The following is a 14,632-nucleotide window of genomic DNA, read 5'->3' on the forward strand; positions in this document are numbered from 1 at the left end:
AGCTATCTACTCACCGCCCAAGAAACCCTTTTGATCATGATTGACAACAGGCTTTAATGAAAACATCATTCTGGGATTTTAAGTGTTCAGCATATATTAACCAGGGTACGTTATAAGAGCCACTGTTCGGTTTTCAGAGCAAAACTTTTTATAAGCTTAAATATACAGCCTTTAATTTCTAACCATGTATAAACATTGCACTTCTGTTACACACCGAATTAGAAGTTTTAAAATGGAAAGAAAACTTTTCATATTCAAATAATGGCATTCTTTTGTTATATTTGCCATACATGTTATGTTCGCTGAAGAACATAAAATTCTAGAATTTAGGCCATTTGGCCCAGTACAGCTATGTCAATGCTAGCTCTTCATTTCCCTTGCCCTTCTATTTGTTGTTTTTAAATTCCTATAACATTTATTTTTAAATAATAAAGTCAAATAAACTATTCACAATTCCAAGGTGCTTTTGCATGAAATAATTCTTCTGATGTCTCCTTTCATTACACTAATTTTAATCTGGGAGACTATACTTGCTACTAATCTGTAAACCTGCGGAAACAGTTTTCACTACTTCTCAAAACCATTCATTTTCAAAATTTCTATTACTTTTCTTCTTGACTTTCTCTGTTCCAGTGAAAAAAGCAGCAACTTTGGAACCTGCTTCCTTTGCATTATTCTAATATCACTGTATTTAAGTAATTACGAATTATAAAAATATTGTGCTTTCTTAAACAGATAGTTAAATACTTGCTGAATTATAATGCAAAATTGAATAAGAAAGATTCATATGGTAATACATCATTGCTGCATGCCTGCCTTCAAGGACATCTGGAAATTGCTCAGTTGTTGATGGAGGTAGGAACACCATTTTGCCTGAAATGTGTTCTATTTAAGTGTTGTGGTTTCTTCTAATGCTGTAACATTTTTAATGTGCATGGTTGAAAAATATTAGTTTATTGTACAGCTTGACTCGATTGGTAGCATTCACGCCAGGTCAGAAAGTTGTATGTCCAAGCTCCCACTCCACAGACCTCAGTGCACCATCTAGACTGACACCTCCATGCAGTACTGATGGAGTGCTGCCCTGTAAGCCTTTAAACCTTGGTCCCATTTTTCCCTTCAGGAGAGTCTAACCCATGGCACTATTTAAAGAAGACCGAGGGGTCCTTCTGGTTTACTGGCTGGCTTTTATCTTTCAAGCAGCACCAACTAAAACACATTACCTGGTCATTTATTTGAGTACTGTTTATAGAACTTTTCTGTTCTCAAATTGGCTGTCATCTTCCTCTACATTTATTTGGGCGGGTAAGTCGCCCAGAGTCTGTGGAGCGTTGCTCCCAAGAGACCGGCAGTCAGTGGGCTTGGCCCCCCCCAATTTGTTGTTTTACTATTGGGCAGCCAATATTCAGAAGATATTATTGTGGTTTAGTGATCCCCGATCCATATGGGGACAAATGGATGCGTGTTCCCGTACTATCTCTAGTTTTCGTGCAGTAGTTACGACACCGTTGCCTTTTTCCTCTGTTAGATTTTAATCGAATCCAGTGGTTTCCTCCCTGAGAATTTGGAAACAGTTTAGGCAGCATTTCAAGCTCCTTTCCCTGTCTTCGCTGGTCCTTATTTGTAATAATCATCTTTTCCTACTAGCTGGTTAAGTCTTGGGAGGGGAAGGTCTGGAGAAGTTTGGGACCTGGTTGTGGAGGGGAGGTTTGCTAGTTTTAAGGAGTTAGCTGAAATATTCCAAATGCTCAGTTTCAGTCTTTTCAGGTATTTGCAATTCTTCATGTAAAGCTTTTTCTTCCATTCCTTTGGCACCACCCTCTTCCCTCTTGAAGAACATTCTGTCTCTGGCTGGGCCTGACCGCGTGGGGGGGTCTATTTCGGACATATATGGCTATATCCTTTCAATGGATTTTGCTCGGTTGAGTGGTGTGAAGACAGAATGGGAGGGTGAATTGGGTCCATTCTTAATGGTGAAGTGTGGAGTGAGGCCCTTCACATGGTGAACTCCACGTCTTCATGTGCTTGGCTGAGTCTGATTAAATTCAGTTTTTTTTTTATACGCTTGACCAGGGATAGGATCTGTGTTTTTTCTCCCTGGGGTGGAGGATAGGTGTGAGCGCTGTTCTCCTGGGCTGGCTAATTATACACATATATTCTGGTCCTGTCCCAAGTTGATATACTTCTGGATGTCTTTCTTTGACACCATATCAGAGATACTCTGTTTAGACCTGAACCCATGCCCACTGGTTACCATATTTTGGGGTGTCAGATTTGCCGGGTGGCTCAGTATGTGGTGAAGGTGGATGTCTTCACCTATGCCTTGATGAAGGCCCAGAGGTGAATTCTGCTTGGGTGCAGGTCGCCTACATTGCCTGGTGCCGTGGCTTGGCTGGGTGATTTCATGTCGTTTCTGCATTTGGAGAAGGTCAAGTTCACCATTGGGGGTCAGTGGAGGGGTTCTACCTAAGATTGCAACCATTTAATTTCCTTTTTTGGGGGGAGTTAGTCACTGTCAGCTGTTGGGATAGGTGGGGAGGGGGGTAGGTTAGTTTATTGTGTTAAAGTTAATTAGGTGTGCATGTTTTTGCTTGCTTTTTAAAAAATAAATTTAGAGTACCCAATTCATTTTTCTAATTAAGGGGCAATTTAGGGTGTTTAATCTACCTAGCCTGCACATCTTTGGGTTGTGGAGGCGAAACCCATGCAAACACGGGGAGAATGCAAACTCCACACGGACAGTGACCCAGAGCCGGGATCGTACCTGGGACCTCGGCGCCGTGAGGCTGCAATGCTACCACTGCGCCACTGTGCTGCCCATTTTTTTGTTTTTTTATTTTCTATTATTTATATCTGTTTGATTGTTTTGGTTTTTTTTGATTAATATGAAAACATTTCAATAAACATATTTTTTAAATGTTTCCCTACATTAACTATGCTGAAGTATTATTGGCTGTAAAGCGTTTGGATGTTTTCAGGATGTGAAAGATATATGAATACAAGCTGGTTCTTCTTAACAACCCTGCTGATTTGTTATGAGTGCTTTTGTCCCATCTTTGCACAACCCCCTTTCCATTTTCCACCTTTTCAACCTAGAAAGCTAGAAACCGGTGCAGCACGGTAGCACAAGTGATTAGCACTGTGGCTTCACAGCGCCAGGGTCCCAGGTTCGATTCCCTGCTGGGTCACTGTCATGTGCGTTGTCTGGATGTTGTCTCCTTGTCTGCGTGGGTTTCCTCCGGGTGCTCTGGTTTCCTCCCGCAGTCCAAAAGCGCGCAGGTTAGGTGGATTGGCCATGATAAATTGCCCTTAGTGACCAAAAAGGTTAGGAGGGGTTATTGGGTTACGGGGATAGGGTGAAAGCGAGGGCTTAAGAGGGTCGGTGCAGACTCGATGGGCCGAATGGCCTCCTTCTGCACTATATGTTCTATGTGCACCATGTTCTGCACAATGTTTCATTATTTTTCCCATCCAATTCTAACTTGCTGCTGTGTAAAGATCAGAGAAATATTTCAATTTGATACACAATGACTGGAATTCTTCGGCCGTTGCGATTCACTTCCCGTTGGCAGAGCACCCCCGCCTGTGGATTTCACAGCGGTGTCAGGTGGTTACAATGAGAAATCCTATTGACCAGCGGCGGGAAAATAGAATCCCGCCGCCAGCGAAGGGGGCACTGCCAAGAAACACACGGCTGGGGGAATTGGAGAATCCAGCCCAATGCCATTATTTTTAGAATAGTTGTTACGGGCCAGCAATGAATCTCCTCATTGGTGGTATATAGTCATTGCATGGCCAGTATTAGAAAATAAACTGAGGTCCTTGGCTGCGTTTTCTGTCTCGCTGTTTTTGTATGTATGTAGTTTCCTGACACTTGGTGAGTGTTTCTAATGTCTAATTACTTTGGAAAATCTCAGCACGGTGCCTCTGTTAATCTTGCCAACAACCAAGGAAATACTGCTCTGCACGAGGCTGTAAAGGGAAAACATGAAGCTCTTGTGAATCTACTTTTGTGCAATGGAGCATCAGTCAATTTGCGAAATAAACAACAGCGTACACCAGTAGATTGTGCTGAGGAAGTCTGTGGAAAGGTACAAGCTTGAAACTGACATTTAACTTCTAATGTATCATGGAATCATGTGGAAGTAGGCCATTCGAACCATCTTGCCTGTGCCAGCTCTTAGAAGTAGCTATCAGATTTGTCTTTATACCCTGTTCTTTCACCAAAGCCTTTCAAATGTTTTTTTTCAAATGTGCAATCAATTCCTTTTGGAGATTACCGTTCAATCTGCTTATGAAAATGATTTATGGAAAATGGCAGAGGCAGGATCATTGAATATTTTTAAGGCAGATGCAGGTAGATTCTTGACTAACAAGGGAGTCAAAGGTTACTGATAGTAGATGGAATGTAGAGTTGAGGCCAGAATCCGATCAGCCATGATCTTAAATGGTGGAGCAGGCTCGAGTGGGCAAATGGCCGATATCTACACCTAATGTGTGTAATAATAAAATTATTCCAAAGGACCATTGCCAATGCATTTCTTCCAAGTACAGCCGAACAAAGTACCGTTGCATTTTCAGAAAGTCATGGTTAGTCCGTGTTTAAAAATGAATGTGGATAACGTGTTTCTGAAAATGTGGACTAGTTAAATTCAGAACCTTTCTTTTCTCATTCAGTTATTTATTTTTTTTAAACTTGCATCTGCATGTAGTTTCTGCCAATGAAATCTGACCTGTTAATCACACTTTTAAATTGTAATGTTCACATTAACAATGGAAACTGGTGGTGTAAACCTGTTGCGCTGTGCTTACCTCCTGCACCAGTAGTGCCACAGTTTTTAAAAATGTTTTTATTGGCATTTTCAATTATACACAGTAACACTTTATGTTCAATATTTAAAGCGTGTGTGGTTCTTATGTACATACAATCGTTCTTGCCGTTCCCCCCCCCCCCCCCCCCCCCCCCCCCCATTCCCTTGGCACCCCCCTCTTTCGGTCAGGGTGTTCTGTCCCCTTGCTTTTATTCTTCCTTTCTCCCCCTGCCCTTCTCTTTATGTTTTCTTTTGCCAGCCTTGTGGGTTCGGGGGGGAGGTGGGCGTTCTCCCCCCTCCTTCTTTCCGCACCCCCCTCTTTCCGCCACCCCCTCTTCTTCCCCCCCCCCCCCCCCACCTGCTCTTTCCCGCTTCCCCTTAGAGTTGTGCGCCCGTGCCTATTTTCTCCCACCTCTCGCTTTTTCCCCACTCGCTGTTGACTTTGAACGGGTCTAGGAACAGACTAACGAACTGCACCCCCCCCCCCCCCCCCCACCCCCAATGCTTTGACAGTTTCATCCCAATTTTGCATCTTCCAACTCCTTTGTCTGTACTGCAGAGAGACTTTTCTGTTCCAAGCAACTCTGCTTCCTAAATTGATGCAGGTTTTGCTATTTATTTACATGAATTATCATTCTCAGCTGGAAGATGTAAATGAAACGATCAGACCAACATCAGTTAATGAAAAGGGATCAGACGAAAACCAGTTACCTACTGATGGGGTAATATTTTGGATTACTTTTTGGAAATGAAGAGTATTCTTCCTATTCAATATTAATAAAATCTATCCCAGTCCATTAATTTGATTTCATTGTTCATGAGATTTTTTTTAACGACCTGTCCTTCCAAAGCAAAACGTATTCTTAACACGAAGTGCACCATGTGATGAATAATCATAGAATTTACAGTGCAGAAGGAGGCCATTCGGCCCATCCAATTCTGGATGTTCTTTTCTGCAAACTGCAAATGTATTCTTCTCAAAATTCCTCTCTCTTTGCACTTGTCATTTGACATTAGTTTCAGTTTGAAAGGTTGCCAATGCAAAATAGCTCACTGGCAAAAGGGCGTACACATGAGTAATTGTACGGCTATAGTTTATTGACTTTTCACTAAAGCTGGCTTGAAATTCAATTCTAAGACCAAATTACAATCTTGGGTAAGTGGCACTGTTCAGGGATTCCGCATTCACCAAAGTTTTGTAAAAAAGGACAGATAAGCTCGACTAAAGTATCTATTTGCCATAGAAATTATATGAGCTATTTATTCACTATATAAATGGAATAATTTTATGAGAATTGACAAGTGATCCTTATAGTTTATTAAATGGTGACTGCAGTTTTTATTTGCAGCAAATCTCATTTGTAGGAATTTCGAATTCACTCCATGTATGAGAATACGTCCACGCTTTCTTTACTGCACATCTGGTTTTACCAAATGTAATTTGGATCTTGTACTTCAGTTGTTGAATCATTAAATATGTATATTGCACCGCAGGGTTGTTTTTCTGTTCCACAGTGGTCTTGTACTATGCTGTCAGCAGTTGGTAAATTGACTAATTTATTTTCCTTTCATTTTATAGCGTTTGATAGCTTAACAAATATTTCAGAGGCCCTATCAGAAATGTTGCATATCATTTTGGTGTAGGCTAGTATTGAATTATTTATTGCCAATCGACTGCTAACCTAAGATTTTAGCTTTTGGGTTCCTATAAATGTTTTGTTTCGAAAGTAAATCTTTTTTTTGGCATGCATATTGTAGGTATTGTGACTAGGTAACTGGCAACCTATTTTTGCAATTGTTAATTAATTAATTTAGTCACTCAGTCTACCAGATTTTCCAGTTTCCAGAATTTGAATATGAAACAGAACTGTGTCGCTCTATACAAGACTCCATTAAAATGTATTTCAGTTTGTGTCTTGTTAAGTTTTTAACATTTCCACTTATGGCTGATGCAGTTCGATGTAGAGAAGTGTCAAGTTATCTATTTTGAATACAAGAAAGACAAACCAATATAAACCCCATTTTCCCACTAGAAAGACAGTAGAATTTTAGTTATAGCACATGACCATTGATTGGGAGGTAGGAGATAAGAATGCTGGATGGGGGAGTTAAAGGGAATGTTCTCTGGTGGGATGTGTGATTGATGTTCCCCTGGAATCTAAAGCCAAGTACCTAGATACCCAAGAAATGAAAAGGGTTAATGGAATGTTGACCTTCAACTGTTTGAAAATACACCTGTGAAGCATGCTGGGATGTTTAACTATGTTAAAGGTACAATATAAATGAAAGTTGTTGTTGGTGAGAGTGAACTTATGAAGACCAATGGCTTAATCTTGCATTCCCTTGTCCTTAAAAGGTTGAGAATTGATCTAATCAAGATCTTTAAAGTTATAAAGGAATTTGATATACCTTGTTCAAAAAGGCTGCGGATCCTGGGCCAATTGAAATTTTCAAGACTTGAGATAGATAAATGATTGTTGGGCAAGCATATCAGGAGATATAGGGGAAAAGATGGGCAAATGGAGCTGAGGTAGAAATCAGCCGTGATCCAGTTGAACGGCAGAGGGGCTGAATGATCTCCTTGTTTCTATGTTATTGTGTTCCTATTTGTTCATATCAATATTACAGCACTCTAAAGCTACATAAGGAATGTTGTTTGAGCAGTATTGAATACTAAAGAGTAATACATGTATAAGTAATGAAATTGCATAAAATTTATTTTTATGTTTTACCTCAGAATGTAGCGATTCTGAAAATCCTTGAAACAGCATCGGCTCATGTAACTGAAGAGAATAGTGTTTTCCGAATAAATGCTGCTCGGAAACCAATACCCACTGACATCAAAAACAAATGTAAGATGTTTTTCAAAGTCAATCATTCAGTAAAATTGTTTTGGACTGCAACTTAAACTTTCTCAAACCCTTTGCTAATTTGGTGAATTTACTGGGAATGTGGTCTGGATCCTGTATTTGACAACAGTGTCCCTGGGACAAGAATGGGAAAAATTGACTCAAGATTCCCACAGCTGGAAGTTCATGTGCGTGGGCATCAGGTGAAGACAGAATTGGACTTGGCTGAGATACCTTGAGGCTGAATAGCCAGAGGGTGACCATACTCCAATACAGGAGTCAATGTCTTCAGGAAAAGGGAGATAATTGATAAGGAAATTTAGCTTGTTTCCCTTTTAGTATAAACTCTGAAGATGGGCGGCACTGTAGCATAGTGGTTGGCACTGTTGCTTCACAGCACCAGGGTCCCACGTTCGATTCCCGGCTTGGGTCACTGACTGTGTGGAGTTTGCACGTTCTCCCCGTGTCTGCATGGGTTTCCTCCAGATGCTCCGGTTTCCTCCCACAGACCAAAGATGTTCAGGTTAGGTTCATTGGCCATGCTAAACTGCCCCTTAGAGTCCAAGGAGGTTAGGTGGGTTTACTGGGTTCGGAGGTGGGGTGGAGGTGTGGGCTTAAGTAGGGTGCTCTTTCCAAGGGCTGGTGCAAACTCGATAGGTTGAATGGCCTCCTTCTGCATTGTAAATTCTATGATTCTATGATATTTATTCTGCTTTTCAGCTGATGTATTTGTTAAGAAGCTAAAAGCGATTGACGAACCCAACAGTGTAAGGATTCAACTTGTGCAGTCTATTCACAAATTTAACAAGTAAGTGAAACTGATGTGGAGGAAATGTAGTTTCACAATGAGTGGAAATCCACTCCAGTTGGCTGCTATCAATGTCGGGTTTTAATTCAGTTACATTAGTTTTCATGTGTAATCTTTTGCAGAGATTGTTTTCTGGATTATTTCTTTAGAAGTGGCAAAGGGCAGCACGGTGGTGCAGTGGGTTAGCCCTGTTCCCTCATGGCGCCGAGGTCCCAGGTTCGATCACGGCTCTGGGTCACTGTCTGTGTGGAGTTTGCACATTCTCCCTGTGTTTGCGTGGGTTTCACCCCCACAACCCATAGATGTGCAGGCTAGGTGGATTGGCCACGCTAAATTGCCCCTTAATTGGAAAATAAAATGAATTGGGTACTCAAGAAGTGGCAAAGCTTAAAGTGAAGTGTATCTTTCAAATGTGTCAAATTATCTCGGATGGGAATATTCAGACAGTGGGTGTGAAGGGATGGCTGCTCCTTGAACCAGAATATAGTCCAACCCAAGCAGTCACCAATTTTTGTAGATAACAATTTACAAATCAATACACCGCATTACCTACTTTAGATTGTAATTTATAAGGAAGTTAACATTGTCATTATTTATAAGCTCCATTACATTTAGAAATCTTAGAAATCACATTCCAGAAAGTGGCTTGGGCCGTTTGAGGACATGTGATTCTTCATAACTTAGCATAAAATTCAGCGCTGTGCCTGTTTCTATTTCTGAAAAAGAATAGGGAGCCTAATTCATACTTTTCAGTTTCTGAACCAGTCAATTAGCACAAAAAGTAGATATCACCTCACACATGTCTTGAGCCTTATCTATGTATCATTGCACAGCATAACCTCCCCTCTTAGATTACTTGTTGGAATTTTGAAATTAATTCATCGGTGCTACTTTTACATCACAACATCGGCATTAACCTTGTGGCCCTTGAGCAGGTTTGTGGCCCCAAATGTGCAGTATAAAACATCATGATGTACAAAATCGTACTAAAAGGTCTATTTAAATGTTAATAGTTTTATAATAGTAAGAATGTACAGCAAAATAAAATTCCAACATTGCAAAGTAACATTTTGAAATTAAAATTAACTTTGATACACTACATCATTATTTATATTTTAACGTGTTCATATTCTTTTTCACCATTGAAAGATTGTACCAGCAGTTGGAAGCTGGTGAGCTATGCTTATGTTTAAGTATGTATGCGTGAGAAGCATTGCCTTTGCCAACTTCACAGCGGTGTGACTAAGCAATGAAGTCTGCTTCACACTTTGGGATAAATTTTCAGTTCTTGCTGTAAGTTCTGAGTATGTTCACAAAGTTACAAATCACTCTTGTGAGCTGACCCAGGCTGGCTTTGTCATGGTAACATTTCTATGGTATGTTTCTTTGGCTTAGATCATGTAAGCGTAGTGTGCCATAAGTGAAGCAGTTTTCTGCGACCTAATGCGATTGTCAAGTACCATAAGGTGGGCATTTATCCTGTACTCATTCCATCCATTTGTATATTTAATTGCCTAGTCAGTTACAGACGTCAGAAAATGTAGCTAAAAATGTTGGAACTCATAATGGCCCATCTGTGCTTCCCCGGTCCGTTACTTCCAGCTTGACTCTGGAGGAGCGACTGGATTTTGTGGCTACTCTTACTGGTTCAGTGCTCACAGTTCACTGGTCAAATGGCAATGATACCATTCCAGAAAGTGGCTTGGGCCGTTTGAGGACATTAGACATTGCCCACCCAATGTCAGAACAAAGTGGATCTGGTTATGTGCTCAAGGGAGCGGCAAAAGCAATTATCTGATGGAATTTATATATATATGTGTGTGTGTGTGTGTGTGTGTTTGCTTGGTAGCTCTATAGTTAAATTCCCTTAAATAAACCAAATACTGCAGATGCAGAAAGTTGAAACAGGAAGCTGGAAAAACACAACAGGAGAGAAACAGTGTTAATGTTTCGAGTCACAGACCCTACATCAGAACTAAAAAGAGGGAGAATGTGTTCGAGCAAAAGAAACTGCTACAAAAAATAGCAACTTTAAGAACAAACAACAGATGGCCTGGTGTTGAGGGAAGTGGTGTTTTGCATTGATTAAATACTACATGGAGTATGATTTTTTTGAAGGAGAAGAGAAAGAGGGGTTTAAGATGGAGGAGAAAAGGCATAATCTAAAAGTTGCTGAACTCAACATTGAGTCCCGAGGACTGAATGTCCATGTTGAGATGCTGCTCCTCCAGCTTGAGCTGAGCTTCACTGGAGCATTGCAGCAGGTCAAGGACGGGCATATGGGAATGAGACCAAGGTGCTGAGTTAAAATGGCACGCAACAGGAAGGTTGGGGCGTGCTTTCGAATTGAGCGATGGTGTTCTGCAAAGTCCAGTGAGGACTTGATCTCATTTTCCCAGTTTCTCCACCTTCATCACATGGTGCCACCTTCGAAAATGGTGCTTCTGACATGTCTGCTTTTTACCTTAACCAAGGTAGTTAACAAAGTATTCAACTGGGTCCGACCCATTCCCTGCATCTCTGCCCTCAACCCTTCTCCTCCCTCCCAGAACGATGATAGGGTCCTCCTTGTCCTCAATATTCACCCCACTATACTTCACATCCTCTGCCAACTCCAGCAAGATGTCACCACGAAACACCGGTTTCCCTCGCCCACAGTCGGCATTCCACGTGTCGATCCTTGGCCTGCTGTAATGCTCCAGTGAAGCCCAGCGCAAGTTGGAGGAACAGCATCTCCTCTTCCGATTGGGCATGTTGTAGCGCTGGGGGCGCAATGTTGAGTTCAGCAACTTTAGATTTTGACCTTTCTCCTCCATCTTAAAGCACCCTTACCTTTTTTTTATTTATAACAAAAATATTCCATACATGTACTTTCTCAATTCAAAATCCCCCTCCCCCTTTCACAATTGCCCATCTGTCATTTGTTCTTAAAGTTGTTACTTTTTATTGCAGTTTGCTTCAACACATTCTCCCTCCTTTCAGTTCAGACGAAGGGTCTATGACTTGAAATGTTGACACTGTTTCTCTCCTAATAAATGCTGGCATGGAGTTTGCACTCTCCCCGTGTCTGCTGTGGGTTTCACCCCCACAACCCAAAGATGTGTAGGGTAGGTGGGGCTAAATTGCCCCTTAATTGGAAATATTTTTTTTTTAAATGCTAGCAGATCTGATTTTCTACCCATCATCCTCCTATTCTTGTTTTAAATTCCTTTTGTTGGATTAAAATTTTGAAAAGGTTATACCTTGTTCTAATTAAGTAGTTCTTGTGGTGTTCTTTGTGATTCTTGTTCTCAGGATGGATATTGTAGTGTTCACAAAGACCACGGGCTGGATTCTCCGATCCTGTGGCTATGCCTGCAGGATCCATCTGATCTTATGACCAGAAAGTCGGCGGCACCCCCGCACCGATCCTCCGCCAGGTGGGGGGCTAGCAAGTCTCTCAGCGTAAATACCCTGGCTTTATCTGCGGATACGGCCGCAGAATGGACGGGTCTGTGACCATGCACGCGCACTGCGACGGCTGCACCTTGCAGCATGGCGCTGTCCGTGGGCGGACCCAGCCTGCCAAAACCTGCCACCCCCGAACCACCCTCCACCAGTCCCCCCAGCCCCTGCCAAAGCCTCCCTGCCAGTGGAATGTCCCCCCCCCCCCCCCCCGACTGTGGCAGCGCTGGACACAGTCCGCAGCCGCCATGCCAGGTTTACGAAAAGTGAGAGGACATGTGCCCTACGCTGCCGGGGACTCGGTCCATCAAGGCGGAGCTTCGGGGGAGGGCCTCAAGAGACCGTCCACCAGGCGTGTGGCGTACTCTCTGAGTACGCTGTTTTTGAGGGAGTGGAGCATCGCAAAAACGGCACGGCCCCCGATTCCAGCTTAAAAACACATTCTCCGGCTGATCGCCAAACGCGTTTCCGGCGATCGGAGAATCCCGCCCCACAGAAGCTAAGCTCATCAACAAAGCAAACATTTATTTACACTACTTAATTAAGCTCGACCACTTACTCCGATAGTAAACAATAATCTAATAATCTACAATCTACACTCAACTAACAGTAGTCTCTACACTCTATCTATATCCATAACTGTACTGAACTCATTATCACTGCTCTCTCTAGCTCTCCCCCAGAAGTCTGTGAGTCACTGCTTTATATAGTTCTGCATCTAGCTCCATCAGTGGTTAATTATGATATGACATTAACCCTTTATCTTCTGAGCATTTTCTATAATGTCACAGTTCTGTTACAAATATTTGCTCTCCTTCAGTGCTTTAAGAGGTCTGGTCACCTGCTTCTTATGGAAGTTGAAGCCAGCTGAACACACTATTACCGGTAATCTGAAATGCAGTGGAGGGTTCGATCTCTGCCTGCTCACTACAGATTAGCTACGTATTTGACAGGTAAATGCATATTTTGCACTATAAGGTGCAAGCACTCAGTCACATGAATGGTTTGATGCAATTAACTTTGGAAAAATTAAAGAGTAAAATCCAAAAATGGATGAAGAGGAAAGAAGAAAAACATGAATTCAAAGGTTAGTGTTCCTTTACTCAATTAAGAAGCAAGAGGATGTCGGTAACATTAATGTTTCTGTAAGAATGCGATCAAATCAAATGGAGGAACTTGCTTTTTTTAAAAAATCTATCCATGTTCTGGATGTGGCTGTTTCTTTAAGACTATTAAAGTTATTTTGGTTAATTCCTTGTCTGTAGGTCCAAGAATCTAAGGAAGACAATGACAAGAGATAAAAGTATCCCTAAATTTGATGAACACTTAATCCATCAGGTATGAAACCTAACTAGATTAATCTTATTGGATAAGAATGAGAAATCATGAAGCCATTTGATGCAAAATAATGAACTTCTGCAATCTGTACATTTATCCTGTTAATTAATTCATTAAAAAAAGTGTTAACACAGAAACAAACCATCCAACCAACACATGCCTATGTTTATCATCCATGTGATCCTCCTCCTGCCCCTCTATCTTACCTCCTCACCTACTCTGTGTGGTTGAGTTCCACATTCTACCACACTCTGGATAAAATGGTTCTGAATTCCCGATTGAATTTATTGGCGACTATCTTATCTTTATGTCTCCACATACTGGCCTTGTTTGGAAATGGAAGCCTCTTCTCTATATCTACCCTATCAAACTCTTTCATAATCTTTCCAATTACCCCTCAGTCATTTTTCCAAAGAAAAGCAACTCAACCTGTCCAATCCTTCCTGCTAGACTTAACATTTAAACCACCTTTTCCACTGCCTTAATACTTTTCTTAAAACCTGGAGGTCAGAACTGTTAGTAGTGCTCCTAATGTGTCCGAACCAAGGATTTAGACAGGTTTAACATGACTTCTCTGCCTTTCAATTCTATGTCTCTAGCCACTGTCAACTAGATTATAGATAGTATGGGGACAATCACATAACTTGCACTAATCTGGATTTTATCATAGAATCATAGAATTTACAGTGCTGAAGGAGGTCATTCGGCCCATCGAGTCTGCACCGGCTCTTGGAAAGAGCAACCAAGCCTATCCCTCCACCCTATCCCCTTAACCCAGTAACACCACCTAACCTTTTTGGACACTTGAAGGCATCTGCTTCAGAAACAGTTACAGTCAAATCATAAAGCAGCTGCAAGATTGTGAGGAGGTTTCTTGGACAGCCAAGTCTTTGGAACACAATCCACAGAGCTTTGTGATTTACTGAATCAAATGCTTTGGTCGGGTTGATGAATGCAGTGAAGAGTCCTGGTGCTCTTCTCAACATTTTCCTTGGACTTACCTGGCAAAAAGGACCATGGCTGGGATTCTCCCTTCCGGGGACTAAGTCCCCACGCAGGCGGGAAAACCAGCGCCAATGACTCCGGCATTAATGGCCCCCAAGGTGAGGAATTCTCACCTGTCTACTGGGCTAAGTGGACGCCAGAGGGGTTGGCACCGCTCCAGCCGGCGCCGAAGAGACTGCGCGAGTTCGCGCAGGCACGGAAGGGTCGTCGTGATCTCGCGCCTGCGCAGAACCGCCGGCGTGATTCCGCACATGCACAGACCAGCCATCGTATTTTGGCGCATGCGCAGGGGGGGGGGTTCGCTTCTCCGTGCCGGTCATGGCGGAGCCCTACAGGGGCTGGCGCGGAAGGAAGAAGTGCCTGCACGGAACGGGCCC

The 14,632-nt window shown here is 42.2% G+C and overlaps 1 protein-coding gene across 7 annotated transcripts in view; it reads left to right on the forward strand.

The window, feature by feature from the left end:
• ankrd27 (ankyrin repeat domain 27 (VPS9 domain)) overlaps window positions 1–14,632 on the forward strand; it is a 115,385-nt gene that overhangs the window by 95,936 nt on the left and 4,817 nt on the right. For 3 of the 7 annotated variants that reach the window (XM_072518105.1, XM_072518108.1, XM_072518106.1), the window contains 6 exons: window positions 736–855; window positions 3,918–4,091; window positions 5,453–5,533; window positions 7,549–7,663; window positions 8,381–8,468; window positions 13,178–13,250. In XM_072518105.1, coding sequence (XP_072374206.1) covers window positions 736–855; window positions 3,918–4,091; window positions 5,453–5,533; window positions 7,549–7,663; window positions 8,381–8,468; window positions 13,178–13,250 — 651 coding nt within the window. Of the gene's footprint in view, window positions 1–735; window positions 856–3,917; window positions 4,092–5,452; window positions 5,534–7,548; window positions 7,664–8,380; window positions 8,469–9,863; window positions 9,937–13,177; window positions 13,251–14,632 lie in introns of those variants that run through there. The other 4 variants (XR_011949451.1, XM_072518107.1, XR_011949452.1 and 1 more) reach the window with 4 other exon arrangements.

The sequence above is a fragment of the Scyliorhinus torazame genome, chromosome 10 (genome assembly GCF_047496885.1).
Source record: "Scyliorhinus torazame isolate Kashiwa2021f chromosome 10, sScyTor2.1, whole genome shotgun sequence".
NCBI lineage: Eukaryota > Metazoa > Chordata > Chondrichthyes > Carcharhiniformes > Scyliorhinidae > Scyliorhinus > Scyliorhinus torazame.